The sequence below is a fragment of the Laetiporus sulphureus genome, assembly GCF_001632365.1.
Source record: "Laetiporus sulphureus 93-53 unplaced genomic scaffold LAESUscaffold_69, whole genome shotgun sequence".
Lineage (NCBI taxonomy): Eukaryota > Fungi > Basidiomycota > Agaricomycetes > Polyporales > Laetiporaceae > Laetiporus > Laetiporus sulphureus.
The window spans coordinates 59,517-83,010 of record NW_024468578.1 but is presented as its reverse complement, the minus strand read 5'-3'; the positions used below and the strand labels follow the sequence as shown (position 1 = coordinate 83,010).

The 23,494-nt window shown below is 53.4% G+C and overlaps 10 protein-coding genes across 10 annotated transcripts; 4 read left to right on the top strand and 6 right to left on the bottom strand.

Moving 5' to 3' along the window:
• Window positions 1–1,167: 1,167 nt before the first annotated feature.
• LAESUDRAFT_731789 (uncharacterized protein) lies at window positions 1,168–4,940 on the bottom strand. The gene is made up of 15 exons (XM_040910113.1): window positions 4,721–4,940; window positions 4,663–4,668; window positions 4,530–4,612; window positions 4,458–4,477; window positions 4,356–4,410; window positions 3,892–4,299; window positions 3,463–3,837; window positions 3,253–3,410; window positions 3,117–3,185; window positions 2,904–3,063; window positions 2,721–2,838; window positions 2,431–2,663; window positions 2,208–2,368; window positions 1,437–2,147; window positions 1,168–1,369 (listed from the first exon to the last, which is right to left on the bottom strand). Exons 1-15 carry the CDS (start codon window positions 4,821–4,823, stop codon window positions 1,282–1,284), a joined length of 2,748 nt encoding a protein of 915 aa, XP_040758688.1. The 5' UTR covers window positions 4,824–4,940; the 3' UTR covers window positions 1,168–1,281.
• A 451-nt stretch (window positions 4,941–5,391) lies between these two features.
• On the top strand, window positions 5,392–6,887 carry LAESUDRAFT_798984 (uncharacterized protein; the record flags this gene model as incomplete). Its single annotated transcript, XM_040913988.1, has 4 exons — window positions 5,392–5,731; window positions 5,788–5,978; window positions 6,030–6,230; window positions 6,425–6,887. 4 exons carry the CDS (start codon window positions 5,392–5,394, stop codon window positions 6,710–6,712), a joined length of 1,020 nt encoding a protein of 339 aa, XP_040758687.1. The 3' UTR covers window positions 6,713–6,887.
• LAESUDRAFT_503342 (uncharacterized protein) lies at window positions 6,888–8,355 on the bottom strand. The gene is made up of 3 exons (XM_040902714.1): window positions 8,131–8,355; window positions 7,997–8,081; window positions 6,888–7,943 (listed from the first exon to the last, which is right to left on the bottom strand). The coding sequence occupies exons 2-3, from the start codon at window positions 8,030–8,032 to the stop codon at window positions 7,026–7,028; spliced, it is 954 nt and encodes a 317-aa protein (XP_040758686.1). The 5' UTR covers window positions 8,033–8,081; window positions 8,131–8,355; the 3' UTR covers window positions 6,888–7,025.
• Window positions 8,356–11,571: 3,216 nt separating this feature from the next.
• On the bottom strand, window positions 11,572–12,992 carry LAESUDRAFT_816212 (GroES-like protein; the record flags this gene model as incomplete). The annotated part of the gene is made up of 5 exons (XM_040914758.1): window positions 12,657–12,992; window positions 12,519–12,597; window positions 12,240–12,447; window positions 11,762–12,170; window positions 11,572–11,686 (listed from the first exon to the last, which is right to left on the bottom strand). The coding sequence occupies exons 1-5, from the start codon at window positions 12,923–12,925 to the stop codon at window positions 11,572–11,574; spliced, it is 1,080 nt and encodes a 359-aa protein (XP_040758685.1). The 5' UTR covers window positions 12,926–12,992.
• A 276-nt stretch (window positions 12,993–13,268) lies between these two features.
• Window positions 13,269–14,750, bottom strand: LAESUDRAFT_708176 (transcription initiation factor IIF beta subunit). Its single transcript, XM_040906680.1, has 4 exons — window positions 14,446–14,750; window positions 13,928–14,392; window positions 13,598–13,843; window positions 13,269–13,542 (listed from the first exon to the last, which is right to left on the bottom strand). The coding sequence occupies exons 1-4, from the start codon at window positions 14,578–14,580 to the stop codon at window positions 13,402–13,404; spliced, it is 987 nt and encodes a 328-aa protein (XP_040758684.1). The 5' UTR covers window positions 14,581–14,750; the 3' UTR covers window positions 13,269–13,401.
• Window positions 14,751–15,028: 278 nt separating this feature from the next.
• Window positions 15,029–15,760, bottom strand: LAESUDRAFT_731784 (cytochrome-c from the OXPHOS pathway). Its single transcript, XM_040910112.1, has 5 exons — window positions 15,705–15,760; window positions 15,541–15,640; window positions 15,368–15,485; window positions 15,223–15,306; window positions 15,029–15,166 (listed from the first exon to the last, which is right to left on the bottom strand). Exons 1-5 carry the CDS (start codon window positions 15,718–15,720, stop codon window positions 15,158–15,160), a joined length of 327 nt encoding a protein of 108 aa, XP_040758683.1. The 5' UTR covers window positions 15,721–15,760; the 3' UTR covers window positions 15,029–15,157.
• Window positions 15,761–16,206: 446 nt separating this feature from the next.
• Window positions 16,207–18,277, top strand: LAESUDRAFT_664952 (uncharacterized protein; the record flags this gene model as incomplete). The annotated part of the gene is made up of 6 exons (XM_040905159.1): window positions 16,207–16,299; window positions 16,355–16,391; window positions 16,448–17,032; window positions 17,084–17,465; window positions 17,540–17,816; window positions 17,873–18,277. The coding sequence occupies 6 exons, from the start codon at window positions 16,207–16,209 to the stop codon at window positions 18,275–18,277; spliced, it is 1,779 nt and encodes a 592-aa protein (XP_040758682.1).
• A 516-nt stretch (window positions 18,278–18,793) lies between these two features.
• On the top strand, window positions 18,794–20,329 carry LAESUDRAFT_739392 (zf-DHHC-domain-containing protein; the record flags this gene model as incomplete). Its single annotated transcript, XM_040911002.1, has 9 exons — window positions 18,794–18,926; window positions 18,995–19,266; window positions 19,297–19,387; window positions 19,492–19,543; window positions 19,601–19,682; window positions 19,741–19,923; window positions 19,981–20,006; window positions 20,066–20,113; window positions 20,170–20,329. The coding sequence occupies 9 exons, from the start codon at window positions 18,794–18,796 to the stop codon at window positions 20,327–20,329; spliced, it is 1,047 nt and encodes a 348-aa protein (XP_040758681.1).
• A 658-nt stretch (window positions 20,330–20,987) lies between these two features.
• Window positions 20,988–21,929, bottom strand: LAESUDRAFT_503153 (N-acetyltransferase). The gene is made up of 5 exons (XM_040902713.1): window positions 21,796–21,929; window positions 21,710–21,734; window positions 21,561–21,651; window positions 21,212–21,502; window positions 20,988–21,156 (listed from the first exon to the last, which is right to left on the bottom strand). The coding sequence occupies exons 1-5, from the start codon at window positions 21,846–21,848 to the stop codon at window positions 21,065–21,067; spliced, it is 552 nt and encodes a 183-aa protein (XP_040758680.1). The 5' UTR covers window positions 21,849–21,929; the 3' UTR covers window positions 20,988–21,064.
• Window positions 21,930–22,639: 710 nt separating this feature from the next.
• LAESUDRAFT_816207 (uncharacterized protein) lies at window positions 22,640–23,420 on the top strand (the record flags this gene model as incomplete). The annotated part of the gene is made up of 2 exons (XM_040914757.1): window positions 22,640–22,688; window positions 22,836–23,420. The coding sequence occupies 2 exons, from the start codon at window positions 22,640–22,642 to the stop codon at window positions 23,267–23,269; spliced, it is 483 nt and encodes a 160-aa protein (XP_040758679.1). The 3' UTR covers window positions 23,270–23,420.
• Window positions 23,421–23,494: the final 74 nt, after the last annotated feature.

The following is a 23,494-nucleotide window of genomic DNA, read 5'->3' as shown; positions in this document are numbered from 1 at the left end:
GATTTCGAGAAAGAGACTGCGAAGACTAGGACTTTAACGGTAAACAAGAACCGCGCAAAAGGATAATCTAGATCTGAGGAGAGCAGATGCCAGATGGTGAGAGGCATCACGCTTCTTCTCGGCGGAGTGGGAACCGGGACCCAACCCCGCAGTTTGAATCTATTTGAAATGCTGAACGTGAATCATTTCCGTTTGGGCAGTATCGAAATGAAACTGTTCAAACAGCACAGAAAATCTGAACGACTGAGGCAAACATGGTGACACATACTGTGTTTGAATATATGAGAGCTTAAGCGGGCACAGTCAATTTGGCGGCATCACGGACCTACTATGTGATCTATACCTTGGAGGTTAAGTCACGCTCTGGTGACCGCCCTTCTGCGTCTCGCACACATAGGCGCCCACATTGGGATCGATGTGCCCCGATGTGCCCCGATCAATGAGGCCGGGGTCCCAGTCGAGTTTCTCGCTGCCCGTACGTACTCGCAATCCAGCCATTTCAGGTAACGACGGAATGGCTTTATAGCTTATGAAACCTACCTTTCCCCACACAATCTCTTCCAGTGCGCGCAGAACATCATGTGGAGTCCATTAACCATGGCGAGAGGGAAGCCTCACTGCTGAATTCAGTTCTGGTCGAGCATAGCTTAATGCACGCAAACAAATCACAACCCGATCTCGAGACGGATAGTGAAGCTCTGAAGTCCCGTCAGAAGACACCGTTGCCTCTCAATAACATTGCTCACGTTTCGCGAGCGCACAAGCACTAGCGGCAAGGCATGATGTTACGTACCTCCGCTCTCGTTCAAAGGCGGTTACCTGCATATGTGGGCCACCCACTTTGCATGCTTGCGCAGGTGGAGTGGAAAAGAGAGCACAAGAAGGAGGACAACGCCGGGGTGACGAAAGAACATCAAACTCGCCAGCAACAGGGGGGCGAGAACGGTTGATACGGATCGCACACGTACGGCATCTATACACGCGCAACATCACTGCTGTCGCGGAGTCATCGGAAGGCTTTCCCTCAAGAATAATTCAAAGCGTGCTCACCTGTGACGAGTGTAATTCAAAAACATCCCCCACTCTGCCCTTGCTCCCAGCGCTCACGAAATAATGAAAGCTTGATTCATCACCGAAGAGACGCGTGACAGCGGGAAGACACTGGCAGGAAGACAGATAAGACAAGAACGTACAGCTACATTCAAAAATCACGGTAACACGAAACTTGAGATACACTAGCAGATATAAAATAGCACTGTTCACCATCATGCAAACGAACCATCACCCTCCAGCAGGCCGCGACGGACCCGACCCCATCGGATTGTTCAACCCACTAACGCTACTAATATACGACCCCCAATCGTCCCACCTAACAAGCCACGCATCAATCAATCAGCACGACGCACCCCTACAAACAGTCATTGATGAACACTCACTCAAACCCACTCGGCGCAGCCGACCACATCGCAAGCGTATTATCCGTAAACGACGACCCCGCGCCCTGCACACCACCAGGCAGGTTAGCACCGCCGGGGTCCTGCATGCCCTGAATCTGCGACGAAAAGTCCTGCGGGCTCGGCGCCGCATACTGCCCCGGCATCGCGCTGAAGATCGAGCCGTACATGTTCGGGTTCGGCATCGCAAACAGCGACGTGAGCGCCGGGTCCAGCTCGGCGCCGTTCAGCGCGCCCGCTTGCGAGGTGCTCGCGAGGGGGGAGACGGCGCTGGATGGGCCTGCGGTGTACCACGCGTTGCCCATCGGCGAGTGCACATGGCCGTCCATCGAGAACCCGGGGTGCAACGGCAGCCGCCCAAGCTCGTCGCTATGAATAGGGAGCGCGAAGCTGTGCATGTTGGGCTGATCAAGCCCGTTGATGGGCCCCTCGGGGCTTGTCACGACCTGCGGCGAAATAGGCTGCCGCCCGAAAATGGATGCGGCCATTGAGGATGTGTCTCGTGAGACTCGTCGTGAGCCTGCGATGCTGCGTTGTGTGGTGTCCATGGTGGGGAGGTCGGAGGGTGTTGGGGCGTTCGAGGCGTTCGATGTGGAGGATTTGGGGCTGTCTGAGTCTCGTTCGCGCTTGTGGCTCGGGGGTGTGCCCGGTAGAGGCAGGTCGCCTACGGACGCAAGTTCGTATAGGATATCCCTACATATGGAGAATCCATAAGCAGCGGCCTACTACGACGATGTAAAAATTGGATCCTACCACAGCCGGCCAGCTGTGTGCCACTGGGGCTCAATGCACTTGAGCATCTTCATGCATTTATGCACCTCGGCCATCTCCTTATTAGGATCCGTCGAGAGCCCCGACCGCTTACCGCCCCAAATGTTGAGCAACAACACGATCCCAGAGGTGAACGTCGCCATCTATGAATTGCCACGTGAGCAAGAACGCCTGAGGAGGTGCATGCCCGTGGGGTCATAATTACCATGTTGAGATACAGAGGGCCACCGGTGCGTTTGTATTGGATGTCCATGACGTGCGTGCATGATCGTGCAGCGTTGGTGCAGATAGCGAGCGATGGGAAGGATAGCGGTGATGGCTTGCGCGGGGAAGGGATAAACGGACGGTGCACGGAGACCTGCAGCATGTAATAAGAAGCGTAGAGGTGGGCGGATTGGTTCAGGAACGTGATGTTCTCCCTGTTCGGGTCCCATCGCACTGATGAAGAGCATGAGCCACCATACTAAATGTAGCGATGAAGAGTGATAGACGCACGGTGATCAGGGACAGAGTCTATCCATTTATTCAGAGCCGAATCTAGCTCGGCCACGATGTGCTGCTCCCACTGCTGGCCCACGAAGCCCAGCAGCGCCTTGGACTTATTTATCGAGTACTGTAGTACACACGCGAAAGAAAGATTGACACCTGTGCATTCTGCGACTGCGGCGGCCCACTCACGATAGTACGAAGTGCAAATCCCAGAATTTGGTTCAGTCTGATGAAACAGTTGAAGAACGCTATCACGGACGGCTTCCCGGGAGGTTGTTTGAACGCTAGATCGGGATCTGGGGTTTCCCAATATTCGTCGTCGCACTCCGTCGGCAGGTCGAGATCGAAGCTGCAATATATATTGAGGACAGGTGAGGGTTCAACCAAGGAAGGTCCACTGACTCCTCATCTTGGATCGCACACGGTCGTCCAAGAGCAGAACTCATCGACCTGTCTAATGCCACTAAGACCCTATAACGATTAGATCAATATATGATATATAAGCATATGCGGACTAAACGGAGGGGAAGACGAATACCAGAATGCACGTTTCCATAGCTCTTCATCCACTGTTGGTTTCGCATTGTAGACTTTCTTGCGGTGGGCGCCCACATCTTGAGCCATGCGAATGCCGACGCCGATGATAGTCCAGCAAGCTTGAGGGGCAGAGGATCCTTGCAAGAACAACGCAGTGAGCTGCGAATATGGGTGTCAACACATGCAAATGGATGAATGACGCGCCACTTACGCAGTATATCTGAAGATCGTACAACTGCGGAGGTGCCAACAGCGACTTGCGGATCATCTGCACCTGCTTGAACCACTCCCAGCCACACGACAAGCTGTTCTTCTCTCCCTTGTCGCCATCCGGCAGGAGCACACGCGGATCATCAGTGAAGCGTGCCCCATTAGCGCACACCAGCAGCACCGTCGACCCGAATCCCTCGTCGTCGAGATGCAGGCCGGCTCTGACGCCTCTCTCGAACGTGGGCCGGTGGAGGAACGGGAGGTAGACGTTGACGTTGACAAAGTACAAATCGATCAGCTTCCACATCAGGTCGTCCTCGGGGAAGTTTTGTGGCTTATGCGGTTCCAGCTCTTCGCGCATTTGCGCTGAGAGCCACTGGGAGAGGCCGTCCGTCATTCGATAAGTCGTGATACGGGAAGGGAGACGTACGGGATGCAGGCTGTAGTGGCCTTGGCGCCGACGGCCGAAGAGCAGCTCCGGGCGGGCGTGGATACCCTCTGGTAAGGGCTCATCGCTGTTTCCGGAGTACTCCCGCTTCAGGTCCATGGCGGTCCGGACGAACATGATGCTGCTCGACTTTCCAAAGAACCGGAGCGCATTCGGGTTGATGCGCATGCGACGGAGACTCTGGACGAGCGTGTAGTGCGCCATGACTTCGTCGTCGCTGGGCTCGAGCTCGTCCGGATCGGTGGGCTGTGCGTGGGGAGTGGCAGACGAGACGACTTGGACGCCTTGCGCAGCGGTCGACCGGCCAGCCCTGTCGTCGCGCTCGGCGAGCCAAGCGGCCTTGTCAAAGTGACCGCCCAGTTCCTTGGAAAAGTCGGCGTCGGGACACAGCTGCGCGGAGGTTCAGCGAGACATGACACGATGAGGCCGCGATGCTGACGGGTCACCTTGTTGAGGAGCTTTTCCATCTTCTCGAGACGGGTTTCCAGGCTTTCTACGTATCTGAAGATTGATGAGATTAGGAGGACAGGCAGCAACGCGGCACATACCCTTTAGGGGGGCCGCGTTTCTTGGTGCCCGGTCATCACTGGGAGACGCGTGATCTATGGACGGCGACATACCTTTGCAGCTTCGATGTAGGAGCATTCATAGTTGTATGTCACGCAGTTTGAGCAGCGGTTGTTCGGCATCTGCCCTCCGTCACCTAGCTTCCGTCAGCGTATCAAATGGAGCTGCCATCGCTCTAATCCTCACATCGGACTTTCGATTCCGTCAGCGCGGACGATAGCGGAGCTAGTGGCGTGATACGCACTCTTTTTGCGTCTGCAGACGTCGCACGCGCGCTGCACCCGTCTCTTCTTGAGGTTCTGGGCGCTGCTGTCGGCGTCGTGCGGCTCGTCCTCTTGCGAAGACATGTCTGTCGTGAGCGAAGGCGCGGCAAGCAGCAAGCAGCAGGAGTTGTCCCCCTGTGGTCGTGCCAGAGCAGAGCGGTAAGCGGGCAGTCCAAGTCAATGTCGGCAGCGATACACGCGTGGCGCCGGCAGAGCCTGACGATTACCAAACGCAGTCGATCAGATGATCGAACCGCCACCTCGGCTCCCACCGGGTTTTCCAACCCCGCGCGCTCGTGGCCACGCCCGCGCCAACCAACCGAACGCACACCTGGCATTGCGGCCATCCCGGCGACCTGAATGTCCTCTCCTCAGCATCGCGTTACGAGCACGATAAAACAACAGAGAGATGGGACAGGATACAGGGCATAAAGAGACCCAGAGAGTACTCTGTTCATTTACGTAGTCTTTGCTATCACAACTCATCCGCAAGCGCTCAGCCTCGAGATGACATTTATTTCCATTCAAGGTGGTTGTTTTCCCCACATTATGTCTGGACGCTAACGCATCACGACGCGACGCGACGCGACCGTCTTCGACATTCCCAGTCGACGGGGATGTCAGCGTGCAACTGCCCTCCAGGATCTTTGCTATGGTGCATGACGGATATCAGCTGCAGGAGCAATCAACCGAAAACGATCATGTACCATTCACCTCGTCGACACACGCCCACCTCCTCCGCGAGCATCAACCATGGAAAGGCCATCGCACCACCGGCATGTCGATGAGCATGCACCTGCGGTCAAATATTGAGGTCGTACGGTCGTTGCGGGCAGGTATCGGCGCGTCGCCAAAGTTCTTTGGCAAACGACAGCCATATATAGTCGATACGGTGCAGGACATGTGCGACAGCGGGAAGCGTACACTCATGTCAGTGGAAGCCAATCCGTCGACAGTCAAGCTGTTCATTGTCGAGCTGCTCCGATGGCGCGGTCGGCTAGAAGCGAATCACGACGTCGGCCTGAGCGCGAAGCACACCGTCTGACAGTCACAGCACCAGAGAGGACTGTGTCACTCGCCACATGCCTAGCAGGATACTTGGGATGTTATGTGAGACTTGAGGATCGTCTTGACATTGACCGCCAGTTCGCGCCAGATCAGGTCCTCGACGTCGTTGCCGCAGACATCAACCTTCGCACGAGCCCGACTCAAGTTGTGGGAGCACTGTTATTCTACGCCGTATGTTTGCTTTCCAACGGAGCCCGTATCATGATGGCGTGGTCACGGTAGGTTCAAGCTCAAGGCCCTGTGCCTATCATGAGGAACGTCCCGTCCGGTCCTTCTCACGGTTCTGGGCGTGCACATGTAGGCTGTGGCCGCGAAGTCTGGTTCATTGACCATGTTGGAGGCAGCGCAAGGAGAGAGATGTTCAGTATCGAGTCGGGTCCAGAGGATTGGAAACAGAAACGCAGAGAGATCGATCTCACCAACGTGACGGCTCGGGCTCCGAGTCTTCCGCGCTTCAGTATTGAAATTTGAAATGTTGAATTGTATTGAGCGCCGATCTTTCATGTCCCGACCAGCTCGACTACGTTCAGCCTTCCCATGCAACGATGACATGATACTCATTAATCCCGCTGTGCTCGTGCCATGGTAATGCTCAATATTTCGATTTGTTGGATCAGATGAGCGACACGATGGACCGTAACATTCCCACGCAATCAACATCAGTGGAGGGTAGGTTGCAATTTATCGTTCCCATTAGCCCCATGTTTACTGACATTCCCGCTCTCCCTTCCACTCGTTCAATGGAATACGCAACTGCTGCACCAGGGCCATCCCTTGCCAGGGGGAATGCCTTTTGCATTGGCACTAACAATCGCAGCATGGAGCGCCTTACAACCCCCCACCGCCAACTGTATCTCTCTGGGAATAATGATGATACTATCGAGATAACATCTGCATCTACATGACAATTACGGATCCCGCCCGTGGATTCCAGTAAATACATAGCTAATTCGAACCTCTCAGAGATAGGTATATTCACCTCCTGTCCGCGAGGTCAGGGGAGTTACAAAATAATTTGAGGACACCAGCACGATGGATCTTCATCCAAGATAATAATACCAGCGATACATCAGAGGAGAGCTCGAATCCCGAATGCCAGATACACCGGGAAGAGAAATGAGTAGTAACGGAATCTGAAGAAACCATTACAGCCACGATTTACGGTATGTTCAGTTTTGGACGTATATCGGCTGAATTGCACAGAACGGGAGAAAATCACTAATGGACAGAGGTACAGAATTTGCCTCTTACCGATAGCTTTGATTTCTGTCCAATGCGAAAGATGAGACTGTCTTTGTGCTCGCCATCAGCAACCGGTTGCTGAATATCGGCAAGGAAGTCAAGCCATTTGAGAAGAGCGACGTAGGTTGCACTTGCTAGCGAACGCGACCACAATTGACGCAGAAGCGCTCTGGTGAACTTTCCCCCGACATGAGAGCGGTATGCTTCTTCATCGTCTTTGCATGCAGCGAGCAGTACATGAGACGTCATGTCAGGCGTCCACGATTCCGCCATCGCCGCTCCCTTGGGCCAACGTTTTCTCGTGTTCGACTCGGCAGCGCGAAGCATCGGAAGGCAATCGTCATCCATTGGACCCATAAAGCGAACTGCCATCTCTCCATTAGATCGAATGCCGCGTGTCCCTCCGCCAGAGTGACAGCAGTCTAGAATGATGATGATGTTTCCTCCCTTCACATCTCTGAGCTCCGCGAAGAAAAGGTTGAGTTCCCGATCACTGATATCTTGTACCTGTTCACCGTTCGGGGTCTCGCTCTGACCGCGATCCACTGGCATGATGGCCTCGATGAATTCGTCAGAATGCCATGGCGACTTGTAGCGTGAGCCGTGGCCTGCGAAGAATACAATGATGGCGTCGCCGGGTCGAATTCTCTCGTTAACTTTGAGATGATCGTATAGGCTATCGATGATGTTCTTCCTCGTCGCATGATCATCCAGTAATTTGACAATGTGATCGGAGGGGACGCCGAATCTTCGTTCCAAGCACTCATGGAACGCATCTGCATCTGCGGTTGCCCCAAGCGCGGGACTATTGGATCCATGTTTGTAATTGGTTATTCCAATGATCACGGCCCACATGTTGCGGCCCAACATAGGCTCATTCGTCTGGACGTCATTCTTTTCTCGTTTCAATTTCAGCATGCTGCAAGGACAGGATTAATTTGACCCACCACTACTGCCGAGCCCTCACGTGGGCGAATTGACATTAACGAGTTTGCTTCCCTTGAGTGCGATAAAAGCTCGTCCCTTTGTGTTCTGCAATTTGTGATAAGTGGTGGTAAGACTCGAAATCCAATCACCGTACAGGTTGTTCTTTCATTGTGTAGGATTCCCGCTACCCTCATCTGGCTTGTGATCGATGGCCTTTGACGTGCACGTTGGATGATCTGCTGTGGTGTGCGGGCGGGATGCGACACTTTCGTTCACATTTCGAGCTGAGAAGTAATCAAGGATGGGGGATTTCATGAGTCATAACACTACATGATCATCAGGCTGTTTATCGCTTACGGATTGTTGCCCATGCCAACAAGACAGCAACCCCGACAAGTCCCACAAACATACATGGATAGGCTGTGACAGACATTGAGAAACATTTTGCATTGAACGTCCTGATAATGAAAGTATTAGTGGTGAGCATCAAAAGCTCAATATAAGGTCAGGATGCATACAAAAGCCGGGAAGCTGCCATTTGTCTTGCAACCCAAGAAGGCCTTTAGTAGCTTTAACAAGGACCTGCGACGAAAGGTGAGGGATGGAGAATGTCAGATCTGCAGGTCCACCCTTTTATAAGGTTTGCGTGATTCTCAGGGTAAGGGTCCGGGGATGAGATGCTGTCACTCAATGCCCTGCTGATAACAGCATGTTCACGCATGAGGAACTCCGGCTGCAACGTGGCAACGTCTTTCAGCCAAAAGGGCTATCTGGGGGATGGAAACAAGAAAAATGACGCTGAGTAGTCTAGATCCGAAGTACTCGCTTAGTTTATACCGAGCAGGGAGTGAAGGCAAGTTTCCGAATGTGGTTTGAGTTTGACGAAGGCGGTGGCCAAGCGCCCGGTTGTTTGGATCCAAAGCTCTTGGACAATAAACTGCAACAAGGCCAAATATTACATTACATGGGACAAATATTACATTACATGAGGTTCGGCCTCCCAGGCCCCCAGGGTCGCCCCTCCGGATCCCTCGTTCTTTCGCCTCAGCGTCTACCGCACCTCGCCGCCTTCTGTCATGGCGTCGCGAACCGCTGCGTTGTTAAACGTGCTTCTGTGTTGTTGTGCGGTTTGCTTGGGAAAGGTCAGTGTTCACTTCGTCTCTCCTGTTACGTTTTGTTGATTAGTTTAGTTCAGGGCTTTCCGTCGCTTTGCTGTTTGATGCATTGTACAGTCTTCAACCGGTCCTTTATACGCTCAAATTGTTTGAGCTTCCTGTACAAGCACTTCTCACTTTCATCTCAAAAAAGTATCTAAACTTATTAAGGACATCTAAAAGCATATTGTCATAAAGTTTCAGAGCAGGCTAATGAGAGCTGTGATGTACAAAAATAAAAGAAGCCGAGAGGGCCAAAATGCACGTCTCCCACTCCTCTATACACTGTCACGCATAGTCACGCTCTCGCCACAACTCAGCTCAGAACAACGTGAGGTCACACGTGACAGAACGTGACATCCCCCCCTCTCCGGAGATCGATCACCTACTGTGGTCGATGCACCCATGCTGTCAGCTCAAATAAATGCATACAACATGGCTCTTGACTGTAGATGTAGTTGGCATGATGACATTTGAGAATTTCTCCCTCTACATGCTATGAGAGCCAAAATAATATTTCACTAAAAAGCTCTGAACAGCAAAAATGCCATATTGCAAAAGAACAGGCATGCCACCTGCATCTTTTCCTATGGGCCATGAATCATGTAGCCAGTAGCTATATAATGCATTTTTACTGAGCAATTTGACTCGAAAATGAGTGAGAAAAATGCTGCTGTATAAAGGATTGGTGGTGTATAAAGGACCGGTTGAAGACTGTACGCCTTTCTCCTCGGTGCAGTCACTCAGGAGAAAATCATATTGTTTTTGCACATTCACACTGCTCGTCTATGAAAGTCTTTGCCGTTGGAGGTGGTTCTCGTCGGTTGTTCTCTAATTCAGCAGTGGATCTGCAGGCTTTCCCTGTCGTGTTCAATGCTCACGTTGCACTTTGTAGCGTTATATCGGTGCCAGCTCAACATAAACAAAATTACATCTGGTTGGAATGACCAGGTATGTTCCGTTGCTGTTGATGTTGCCTTGTCTTTTCTCGTTGTATGTCCCCCTTTTAGGTGCTTCTTGAGTTGGCACACATCTGCAACATCGCCGTCGACCGCCCACAACGCTCCTTGGAAAGATTGTGTTCAGCGTGCGACACTCCTGTCAAGCGGCGGATCATCGTGCTCGACTGGCGGTCTTCGCTGCACCTTCGTGCGTGTGCTTGGGCAACCATGGCAGGCATAGCGGCCACCACTCTCTCTGTCAGCATCGAGGCGTGAGGACAACCATTGGCATTGAGAGAAATATTGGGACAGAATACAGGGCAAAAAGAGAGCTAGAGAGGCTACTATAGGGTAACTCTGTCATGTACGCAGTCTTTGCTTTCGCAATACACGGTTGTCCACGAGCACCGACGTCTGCCCCGCAACGGCCATATGATCTTCACATTGGGCTACAGGCGCGGGCTGCGACGGGTTTTCACAGCTGTAGTTCCCCAAATAGGTGTATATTGATGAGATGGATTGGTATGTGGTCGGTTTCGTTTAATTGTGCCCGGTAGCTGATGTCCATCCCGCACTATAGCAAGGATCGCCGAGAACTGTTGCACGCGTGCATTTCCGTCGACTACACATGTCGGAGACGGTCGCGTCAGGTCGAATTGTGCCGGGCAAGGGATGAGGGTTGTCAGGGTTGTTGGTCGATATCCACGATACTAGATCAGTACCCGGGCGCGGTTATCGCAATCGTCTTGAAGGGCTAGTCGAGCGAAAGCACAATTCTCGCACAGCGCTTCGGGTTTGTTATGCCTGACATAACATATCAAATGAAGTACATCATGCGGAGAAAATCGTAATGGACCTACCGTTGCATATTAACCTCAGCCCTCGACGGTATCGATGAAGCACGAGAGTACACTCTCGGATCCAAAGCTACATGGAGGAGGACCTGATGCTACTGACAGCGCGGTATGAGATGATGGCCAAGTTGATTCGCGCAGCGCAGGCATAAGAATGTAAATGTCACGAAGCTGATGATTTCGGCCGCCGCGTACCCCGTCTCGGTCAACGAGAACTGGAGGTCCGCTACTGTGGAGATAGGGTGTCGATGACCGAGCCGTCAATCTAAAAGTGGCGCTCTTAAGTGCAGAATCGTCCGCGAGAGGGCACAGCTTAGATGTCGAAGACGCACCCGTCACCCGGTGTCGATGCATCAGCTCCAAAAGACGTGTAAGATGGAGCGATCGATGGCTGAGGCCCGTAACGTGCTTCGAGTGACCTGTTCGGATCCGCATAGCACATTGTGGCTGCCACTGATTGTGTCGTGGAACGCAAGGCGACAGTACGCAACGTGAAGTCAAATAGGAGTCTTTGATATTCGAGGCTATGCTTCATGTCCTCCAATGATAATGATTACCCCAGTGTTCGCTGATAAATGGGCCTACCAGCGCTATTCAACCCTGAGACATGACCAATTTCAGCTTGGCTACGTATTTCCATATAACATTATTCTGTCTCCTGCGGCCTCGTTACAAGCTTGACGCCACTCATCTCTCCCTTGCGCATCCGCTCAAGGCCAGTTTCAACGCCCTCCAAGCCCAACGAGAGGAGCTCGACGCGACTTGGCTGCAATCAGATACAACCATAATTTGAGCCAAATCACACATTACCAACCGTCAGAACACGCTCAACGCACTTTATGATACCTTCCTGCAGGAAAGCTGTCAGATGTCCGAAAAGCTTCCTCCCTATCTCTCTGTTCTCCGGTGGGAAGTTCGCCTGTCCAAATGCCTTAACGACACGCTTTCCGTCTTGCGCCCGTTCATTCTGTCCGACCTGCGGATAGAGCACAGTGACGAGACACCCGCCCGGTGCGAGCAGCTCGTAGCCGAGCGCTTGAGTCTCCGGAAGAGAGGCCCCGTCGAAGACTACCGGGAATTCGGCAGAGGTGACCTGGGCAATCGCATCTCGTAGTGCGGATAGGGGAAGTCGCCTGTCGAGGATATGTGTGGCTCCGAGAGTATGCAGGTTTGAGACGGTCTCGGGGTAAAGGGATGCGGTCGCAAGGATAGGTGAGAACCCGGACAGTCTTGCTAACTGAAGCGCTGAGCCATTTCCACAAAATCCAGATCTCATGAACCGATTGCATAGTATACGTAAGGTTATGAACACACCGAATTGGCCCACGGACCCGGAAGCTCCCAAGACTATTATCGGTGTCCCAGCGTACTTGCCCCGTCCGCCCTCCTCCCAAGGCGGGTGAAGTCCAGCACTCCCATAGTCTACGCCAGCGGGAATGACGCTAGTATACAGCCCAAGTGCGGCGGTGACGAGCCCGGTGGGAATACTGGCAGCTGCATCGAAGGACAGTTTCTCCGGAATCTGACCGAAGCAGAATGGACAAACTTCGGAGATCAACTAGACGTTCAGATATTTGTGGAGAGAGGACGTGCCTTGGCTGTGATATCTGCATTCGCGAGCGTGTACTGTTGAAAGCCTGCGTGAGTATTAGTCAGGAAGCCCTGGGTGACCCTGAATGAGCGTCATCGGATCAATCAATCAAAGCGGATCACAGTAGACGTTGAGCGCACACTCGGTCACCCCGTTCGAATCCGTGCACGTCCCCGCCTACAACCTCCACCGTGCCAGAAATATCCATCCCCAGCACGGCGGGATAGTCACGCACGATGATGCCATTCGCGCGGATTTTCCAGTCGACGGGGTTGAGTGCGACGGCCTGGACCTTGAGCAATAGCTCTCCAGAGCCTGGGGTGTGAATAGGGATGGTTTTGAGGGCAAAGGTGCCCTGCTTGGCAGTAAGCAGGAGAGCTTTCTGCGTCGTCGGAAGTATGGCGGACATGGTGACGGACTATGTTATAATCCAGTAAATGATGTAATTGCTGCGATGTGGGGAAATTGATGCGTATACACATGTGTGTCCAGAAACCAGAAATTGCGCCGCTTAAGTGAAGATCTAAATCGCGATGATCGGGAAATCAGTAAGCAAGTGGGGATGGTCTGGTATTCGTAACTACAATTAGTGAGCGTGGACGATCTGCCAAGTCATCTTACCAAGCAAAATTGCGGTAATCATGAGCTCGTCACGTAGCACGAAAATACCGTCAGCATTGTCAGAAATCCTCCCGAAGCGACTCAAGTCAGGCTGCTCCCCATCCGCTTCTGGGAAGACGCATATGTCAAATGCGGTGAAAAAACCCACTCTGTTCCAATTGTGAGGATATAATACACTGTGAAGCTGCACATTTGCAGATAATAATGATACGGTAAAGGGGGACAGTCGTACCGACAGCAGTCCGACGAGCATAACATACGCCATCATGAGACTTCTTCCATGTCATCCTCATCTTCGTCCTCATCCTCATCTTCCTCGGCCTCCTCCATCTTCACATCCGCTGAGCTCTGACTAGCGCTCATACCTTGTGAGAGGCTCGGGCCGGGTACGTTCTCCGCCTTCATCTGCTCCCGAATCACATATCAGTAACAAGTATCACAAAACGATGAGCACACTCACCCCTTCACCCTTGAAGTTCGGCAGTAGCTCCCAGCTTTGTGCGTGCTCGCCGCTGCGGCGATTGATCGCGATCTCGGACAGAACTTCTTTAAGGTACGCCTCAGGCTGCTGCGTGCGCTCGCGCAACGCCTTAATGGCCCAAAACTCATGTTCCTGGAATGCACGAAAGAGTTCGTCGAGCAGCTGGTCGCGTGGCATCCGCGCCATGCGCTCGTACTGGCCCTTCTGCAGCTTCGGCTTCGGCTTCTGCATGTCCGTAAGCGATGAAAAGATGGTCAGAACCGGTACCAGTGAGTACAAGGAGAGATTGTGGTAGATCAGTATACGCACGTAAAGCGACATGGGCGCGTTGGGTGCTGCTCCACTAGTAAGCATCTTGACGTTGCCTCGCCCGAGCATCGCCTCCTCGATCGGCTTCGTCTTCCGCTTCGGCGTATTAGCAGCGATAGTCCGTTGCTTCACCCGTTGTCTATACTGAGCGGTCAAAGACGCCTGTTTCAAATGGCACTCATGTTTGACCCGCCCTGTCAGGATCGTCGTGCGTGCACGACTGCCTGTCCCAGGTTCCTTTTCACGTTCGGCGATCACGACCTGGTTCTCCACGGACTCATTCACCATCTCCATCTCGTACCGTTCGCCCAGCACGTCTGGAGTTTCTGGATCCGACGGGAGGATGAGTACGATGCGCGGTTTTTTGCCCGAGGGTGCCTTGGCGTTGTGATAGACGCGGATATTGGCGAGGTGAACTCCCTCTGCATCAATTTTTGACCATTTTTCCATGAGAGTTTTCGGGATCTTGCGGGATACGTTGGGACATAATGGGGAATTGGAAATACTAGAAGACTTACTTTCACCAACCATACTCTGCCATTGCCTGCATCCAGCATGAGAGGCTCATTCGGATCTGGTTGTGAATCTCCATCGTGAGCACCCTGAACAGAGTCAAAGTGTTTGGTGTCCTCTTCGACGCTGGGTCCGTCCATTGTCTCGTCGTCAGTTCGCGATTAAAAGGTATTGCACACGAATCTGAGAGGATGGGAGCAAGAAGAAAGATACTGAGTAGTTTCGATCGGCAAGACCAGTTCAATTTATACCAAGCAGAGAGAGAAGGCAAAGTTGCGTTGAATGTGGTTTGAGGAAGGCACGGTGGCACAGACAAAGCGATGAGTAAGCGCCCAGTTGTTTGATTCCAAAGCCTTTGGACAACAAGCCACAACAAGGTCAAACATTGCATGACGTCACGCGTGTGCAGCGAATTGAACAACGTCGCGTGTCTCGTCTCGCGGCAGCTTAAACGCATCACCCAAAACGAACGGCATGAGAAACGAAATATCATGAGTGTGCACCTGCTCATCGTTGTGGCTGAGCGTGTGCCGACGTCGACACCAAACCCGAGAGATGGTATAATTAATGCATCAGGGCGGAAGAAGTGGGGGTGTATGTATGCAAGAACGGACAGTGATGGTCATCTACATGCACTAAGACCAGTCTAGCCACGACGTATGGTAGGTAGCGGTCCATATCAGAGTCTCTTGCAGAAGGCGGAGGTTGTGCGGTAGCTTATGCAGTCTGGACAGGCCGATTGTCAGTACAGGCGCTGCCCGGATGATGGTTACCAGACGTACCGCCTCCTTCAGCCATGTAACGAGATCATTGCGGTCCTTATCCTTCTTGAGACCCGCGAACGCCATCTTCGTGCCCGGGATGTACTGAGTAAAAGATCGCACGATTTCAACGAGATATCCAGGGGGCAACGGAAGATGCACACACCTTTTTAGGGTTCTCGAGGTACTCAAACAAAGTCTCCTCGTCCCAGGTAACGCCCTTGTTCACGTTCGCGGCGGTGTAGGAGAAGCCCTCAACTTGGCCGGACTTGCGACCGAAGATGCTGTCACGGACTCAGCCTCCCAACCATCTAATCACTGCAAAGAAGCACTGCTCACCCATGAAGGTTGGGGCCGACCTTGTTAGGCTCGCCAGCACCGACCGTGTGACACTGAGCACAACGAGTCTTGAAGAGACCAGCACCCTTGCCGGCGTCACCTACACCACTGCAACTTCAGCTCGCCCGTTCTCTCGCCCTCACCGCACGGGAATAAACGCGCACCTTGCTTGAACGGCATCTTAAAAGTCTAGAGGTCGTGAGGTAAGATAGGACTAGAGAAATATTACAGACGGCGCGACGACCAGGAGTGAGATCTGAATAGAGAAGCGGTGACCAGCGATGGCGTCGAAATTTTGTTATAAGGCTGGCATGAAACCGGTTCCGCCCGGTGCTTCTGGGAGCCAATCAGACATCGCCGATTTTGTCCGTTCAGTATGGACGCCCCGCACGCGTTCTCCGCGAAGTCACGGGAGATGCCGCACGCGCGGCAACGCGCGCAGTCCACGTGACTCATGCCTCGCGCCGCGGGTCTGTTTAACGACGTGATGCGTGGGAGACCATTTCGAAGTCCGCCACTCCGGTTTGTTTTGCGCCATCACTATCGCGCGCGCGTCGGTGAACGCGTCCCTCGTCGTCCGCGCCGCGCCACCGCTGCCGCCGCTGCTCACGCTCTGGAGGGTTCTCTCACGGATATATGTACACGACATCGACAGTGGAGGTCCAGATGATACCCTCCCAGTCTCAACCAACGTCCAAACGGAAAGGACACGATGATGGAAACCCACTCGCAGCCACAGCAAAGAGACTCAAGAGAGAGGTGGGCAACACGTGCTATTTTACCTTTCGTGCGTTGGTTCACATTCGTATGACAGACTTCTAACAGGACGGGTCCGTCAAACAAGCGGAAGCGTACGTGGCCATTCGCGTGTCTGGCGCAGCCGTCGGGTTTAATTCTGAGTGACCAGTGAACGGCGAGGAGCAACCTGGTGGCCTGGTCATCAAACGTGCTGTGCCTTCGTATTCACAGATATTGGACTCTGCCGCATCCTCGTCCTCTCAGAGCTCAGCGCCATCGCACGCGGCCCCGCGGGCCACTTCTAGCCAGACAAACCATTCCTCACATCCTATCGACGCATCTAGACATCCATCTAAGAGGTTCAAGGCCGATAGCAGCACAGCCACACTCCCCCAGAGTGCGAAGGGCAAGGAGCGGGAGCTTCATACGGGCGTGCGCCCGGACCACGATGTCGAGGAAGATGTGCGCCGCATGCAGTCGGAGACAGACATCCTGCGACGCAAATCACAGGCAGCAGAGCGCTCTGCTGGGCATCTGACTTCTGAGATCCAGTTCGGACCCCCAAGGTCGAGTAGATCGCACGCGCCGCAGTCCAGCCAGCGAATACGTGACACTACGCAGCCGCTTTCCCAGCAGGAGACACCGACGATTGAGCGGAATCGGTTCATGAGAGACGGTCCCGGGTCCAGGAGGAAGCGTTCGCTCAGCCGTGGTAAGCGAATCAGTTCAAGCTATGAAGCGACTGGTGTAATCTGTAAGCGTGCGAACCACATTCACCGTGTACGAGTATCTGATCGCAAAGCAGCATACCCGCATACGTCAGTGCCCTCATCAAGTTTCCACAAGCACATCGACCAAGATTTACCGGAGCCTGCACGCGCGCGACAGCTACTGATTTGGTGCACACACCGCGCCATGACCGAGTCCCCAGAACAGAGACAGGCGTTATCGTCTATCCTGGGAGAGCAGCAGAGACCTGGGAAGGATCCACCACCGTTATCGGCGCAGGGCGCGCAGGTGCTCACTCGAGTGGAGGAGAAGATGATCCGCTCATTGGCTGAGAAACGCGTTGACACCAATGTCTATGGGGTGGTGGAATCGGAGGATACGGCAAAACCGAAGCGGGAGAACGAGCAGAACGTGAAGAACCGAGCGCGCGAGATTAAATTCAATGCCCACAACCAACGGTGCGTTGCACGTGACGTTGATCGTGGTCGGCGAGTGGATACGTGAACCTTCAAGCTAATCTGCTGTTTGTCAGGTCGAAAGCTGAGGAGGATGCTTGGTTAGAGGTGACGAACCACTATAATGCATATCGCACGGAAGTCCTCGCCGAGCTGGAGAAGTTCGCATCCACGAGGGTTAAAGGCAAACAACGAGCATCAGCTGAGGATGTCGACGAGTGGAATGTTGATGAGAAGGCCCTTCCTGCATACTTCCGAGGGAGCAGGAGCCTTGATCTAGCTCGCGGTGTCGTCAGTTCTGCGATAGACAAGGAAGGCAACTTGAGCAGCCGTTTGGACGATCTAGAGTTCACAGTGCGTTATATAGCTATCATTGTCCCTAACGACTTGTCGCTGAAAAATCTCAACAGATGGATCGTCTGCACACGGTCGCGAACTCTGCGCTCGAAACTACACACTTAACAGAAGCAGACCTCGACCGCCGATTTGCAATGCTCAATCTCAGCTCGCGTACCCAGCTAGGGCCCTCCACAGCTCCTCCCGTGGGTGCACTCTCACTATACTTCCCGCCCAGCCGATCGCGGCCACCGCCCACTACGGACCCGCAAGATCTCCTCCGTGCGCTCACCCGCGTGGACGCTGAGCGGCCGCAGGCGCAGGTGGGCGATGCGGCGCGGCGGGCTGTCAGGGAGGTGCAGCGTGCCGTGGACGCTCCAGGCGTGGCAGAGCGTCGATTGACGGGTGTGCCTCCGCCAACACCGCGGAAGCCGCCAGGTACGCCTCGCAGAGCTGTGACGCCTGGGAGGGGCAGGTGAGCGGCCTGCCGCTCGCTCGTATTACTGCTGCAGATGTCTCTTCATATATATATCTCGGTTGGATCTAGCTAGAGCCCGGAGTTTCCCTGCTTCATCCCCACGGCTGCTACTATCTCCGCACGACGGTACATGCTGCCCATAGGTCGCGTTCTCTCGTTCACTATGGACGGCGCGGGGTGCTATGTATTGATATTTGGATATAATTCCGTTCGTCCTACTCCTACACGCTCATGATGACCTCGAGCCTTTCGGGAATGTAATGCTTGTCTCTGTACTACTGTATAGCGCAGAATGCTTGCTGGGTATGCTGGTTCATGCTCGCACGTACTACGAGACTTTGCAGGTTGTCTTTCACTCAGGCTCTCTGACTAGCAACCGCGGCGCAGCGCTCCGGGGAGCGCTCTCAAGTCGCTGTTCCACCCTAACCATCAGGTGCAACCTGGACGCTGCGCTCGTTGCGACCACGCACTCCTTCGTTAGATCTTGCTGTTTAAACCCTTTCCTGAGTGGTACCGCATGATCTGCGCGAGACAAGTTTTCAGATGCTTCAGGAGGCTTGAGCGTATTGCGGACAGAATCACAGGCGCCGCCGGCCCTCTGTTCGTTACCCTCGGGGTCATCCTGCTCTCCAGCGGAGCGTTCTGTTTCTGTAAGTACCTAGTACCTAGTCTTTCAGTTGACGAGATCACTCCTGTGCCTACTGCATGCGTTTCTTAGTCGAGGTGATACAACCGACCTTGCCTCTCCTGTGGCTCACAACCCCCATATGCGCGTTGATCGCGTTCAACCTCTTCATGCACTACTACTGGGTGTGCACCATCCCGCCGGGGTTCATAGACGACCCGCCACTGTCGCCGGAACCGCGCTCGGGATGGATGTGGGCGCAGAAAAGGACGAGCACGCCGGGCGGAGTGCGCTGGTCGGAGTTGTTGAACGTCACAAGAGCGAGCATGCGGCGGTGTCGGAAGTGTCTTGTGATGAGGCCCGAGGTGAGTAATCGAGCTGGTACGGGGGGGTAGGAGGTGCTGATGGGTGTGCGCTGCGAGAGGTCTCACCATTGTCGGATATGCAACCGCTGCGTGCTGAAGTATGACCATCACTGCCCAGTACGTGGTGTCGTTCGTGCCTGATAACTCTGCTCTGACTTGTGTGCAGTGTATGTTTATCTCGTTGTGAGCGTTTGCACGCTCAAGTGTATGCATGACTGGCGGTAGGGATCAACCAGTGTGTCGGCTTGCACAACGAGCGGCACTTTGTGCTCTTCCTGTACGTGACAGTGCGACGCATCCATGCGGCTACATTCAGAACTAACCTATCTCATAGCATATACCTCTCGATCTCCACATTCTGCTACGCCATCTCCGGCTGGCCGCACGTCCTTTCCGCAATGGGGTGGCACGGAGACGTTCGTCTCCCTTTTCGTCCCCATTTCTCCACACGTCTCTCACGATATTCCCTTCTAGGATACGTGGGACTACTATGCCCCTCCAATCGCGTTCGTCATCACCTTCATACTCTCTGCCATCCTCTTTTTTGCAGTGACGATCATGACCGCGTGGCACCTGTATGGTATCGCGTGCGGGGAGACGTCCGTGGAGGCGGCGGACAACGAGATGTACCGGACGATGGCGAAAGGGCGGGGCGAGGTGAGTCGGACGCTCCGCTCTTTGGCGTGAGGTGTAGTCTGATATGTTCTGCTGTAGACATTCGTGAATTCCTATGACCTAGGGTGAGCAAGCTATGAATGGGCGCTATTCGTTCGTTCGCTCTTATGTGGAACATCTTCAGAAAGCGGAGAAACCTTGAGCTGTTCTTCAATGTTGGCCAGGATGGATAGTACGTACGAGGAAACTGACCAGTCTGCCAGATTCAACTCACTTTTGAACACGCAGCCCTCTTTATACCCTCCTCTTCCCCTTTCGCATCGAACCATATACCGATGGCCGCGCGTGGGCGCGTCGGCCAGGATTGGAGAGGCACCGCGGCGTGCAGGAGGGAGAGGAGCTTACGGATGACGATGACGATGACGAGGAGGAAGAAGTGGCAGTATGACCGTGATTCAGGGTGAGTCGACTGTCTAGTGGAATTTCTCTGCGAGATGAAAGCTTGCCGGGGCCATATGACCCTTCGGGAGGCTGGCTTTGTGCGCCTCTGTCTGCGAGAGTGGGCATGCAGACGGACGGGCTGGCCTTCGGGAAGAGGAGTGATCTACGTCCGGCTTATATTCGGTGCACGTATTGCACCATTATTCTTCTGATGAACCATTCAATCATTGTTCTGGGCTCAGGTTAAATGCATGCTGATCGTCTGTGTTTTGCATGCAGAAGCGTTTCTGACGGTGGACATTGTTCGCCGCGTGACAAGACATTTGCTGTAGATCACATTAATTTATCATCTGGACCGCAGCATCGTAATACATTAATAACTCAATTATCGGGCCATTCAAATCGTAAAGGTGTGGTCACTACAGTTTTTAGAACAAAGAACTTGATGAAGAATATTCGGAAGCATTGATGCATAGCGGAAGCGCCCGCTATCGTGTGTGACGTCTCGGCGAGAACTTTGGTGTGGCGAGTGTATTCACATCGCGATGGGGTAATGTGGCAACCCGTAGAGAGAAAGATCTCGAGACTCACGAATGCATTCGTACTATGCAAAATTGATAGCAAATCATACACCGCACACTCACCTACTGCAGACGTTGCTTCGAGTGTCGAAGGCTTTTGCCGTATAGAGATCCGGTGTAGATGTGTGTGGATAGGAGAGAAGAGGCTGACATGGTAGAGACTATGATACATCATGTGCGCTGACGACAATCTCGCGTCCGTTGGAGCGCACGGAGCGGCGCATGGGGTCTCGTGAGAGCGGTTTTCGCATGTCTGCGAAACGTGCTGTTATTTACCCACACCGGAATGAAACATAATCGCCACTCACCAAACGCGTCCTCCTCATCCTTCGAGTTCCTACCCAAGCCCAAGCTCCCGTAGTACTCTCTCACTCGTCTGTACACACTGTAGCCCATGCCCTCATACATCTGTATGGCAGTGCCGTTGGTGCAGCGAACGTAGAGGTCGACGAAAAAGGCACGATAAGCCTCGTCGGATATGCGCTCGAGGTGCTCGATCATTTTACGGGCGAGGCCGAGCCGGCGGTAGGATGGCGCGACGGTGAGCGCGGTGACGTGCCCGTGCCAGTCTGCGCCACTGCCTTCGGCTTTGCCGAGAACTGTATGTGTCGGAGAATGGGTGAGAAGGTGTGAGGGAGGTGGAAAGGATGCGCGCACCGTAGCCCATCATCTTTCCGTTCGGCGACTCTTGCACGGTGCAGAGGTCGGGCCAGCGCGAGAGATAGCCGAGGTAGAAGCTAATACCATACTACGTATCGCTGCTAATTACACATGGTCTCACACTAAACGAATTGGAGAGCACTCACCGTCTCTGTCCATATGTCCAAGTTGCTGTATGCGTGATAAATTCCTCTCTCATATCGAATTCGCCCAAGGCGTGCCGTTCACTCACATGTGGTTGAACTTGAACAGGTCGGTCGCTTTGAACGGACGTGTAACGCTCATTTTTCAGAGTTGACAGAACGGTCGAACGCTGTGACAAGTCGAATGCTCTGAAGGACTTGGAGGTGGCCGAGCTGGCTGGTGTGCATTGCGGGGAAAGCCGGTCCTGGCATCAAATCATCGACGATTGCAATTGATCAGATCAATTATGTAAAGTCAGACGGTTTGCGTCAGCGTTTAAGTTCGAGGTGTAGTACGAGATCAATCCGTTTGCTGCCTACATCGCAGCCCATTAGACGAAGAACAAAACACTGTGCTTTTGTTTGTCATTCTTTTTTGGTGTTACTTGATTGCCGAATCATCGAGCACAGCGCTCAATGCAGAATCTTACCAGTTGAATCTGTTGTGGGTCCATATTCTCGCACTATCCTCAGTTCTAGATGGATTTTCCGATGCAGCAACAATAACATTCGACTATGGCTTGTTAGCTGGTTGTTCGGCGTGCTTTTCCGATGCTTTTCTCCACACTTTCTCTGGCGCCATCGTCGCCGTCGTTGTAATCCCCCTCCCAAAAGATACAATAGATCAAGGTACAGACCACTGATGCTGGCCTGTTCTTACGGTCTTGAAGCTTCTACGAGTACCTTGACGACGACAGTGCAAAAACGCCGCAAGAATGCTTGTCGCCCATGACTACGAGCCCGAGTCTCATGTATAAGCATGAGCTCGAGATATTTAATGGGCCAAACTTATGCCTCGCAAACGCACCCCTCATGGGACGCTGAACATCTGTCCATCGCATAGCCTCCCTCTGTCAAAGGTCCCTTCTCTTCGTCGCATTTCCTAACTCGACAATGAGTCAATACACCTTCGACACAATCCGTCTGGCAGGGCCGCACCCAGGTACGTACAACCTTCAGTGAAATGCCGATGATCAACGCGACAGGCGCGAGATTTGACGCGCCACAATTGTCGTCGTTCTCCATACCTGTATTTACATCACGTATGAACATCGACACGATCATCACTGACCGCGCCACACCTCCTCAGAGGACCATAAAGGCGCGCTCCGGAGGCCGCCCAAGCTCGACCTCGCCACATGCACGCACACGACGGTTTTTGACGCGGACTCGAACACGTTCGACAGCGCAATATGCGCAGGGGAGGACATTGATATTCCCATGTGCGAGTCGCCCATCACAAGTGGGTCTGGCGACTCAGGTATCTTCAAGGGGAAAGAAGGACTGGTATGGATGAAGGGCTCGTCGGCAGGCTTGCCTCAGGAAGAGAAGGCTTCGAGCAGGGAATCGTCTGTGCTCCTCGGTAAAGCGCCGGGACGCGTAGATGTGCAGAAGGAGCAGCCATCAATGCCAAAGACAGAGGCTGCGAAAGGTGGGCAGCGCGTTGAGGAGGCCGGCCGATTCATCCTGGTACGTGTCTTCCGCCGTATTGGGATGAGATCGCCTGGATCGGTGAGGCGGTGAGGTGCACGGTGGTCACTCTGCTCCAACGGGATGGTGAGTGGATAGATGGGCTTTGTCGAATAGCTTCTCGGGTATCGATCAATTATGCACTATGATATGACATACCTATGTAGGATACTCTCTGTCGCTGTATATATGCTTTCATTCCGTCATAGATTCACCATAGCAGCTTAATCCCCAATAAAGAGCAACATACAACACACTCGAACGCATTCGAGGTTAGTC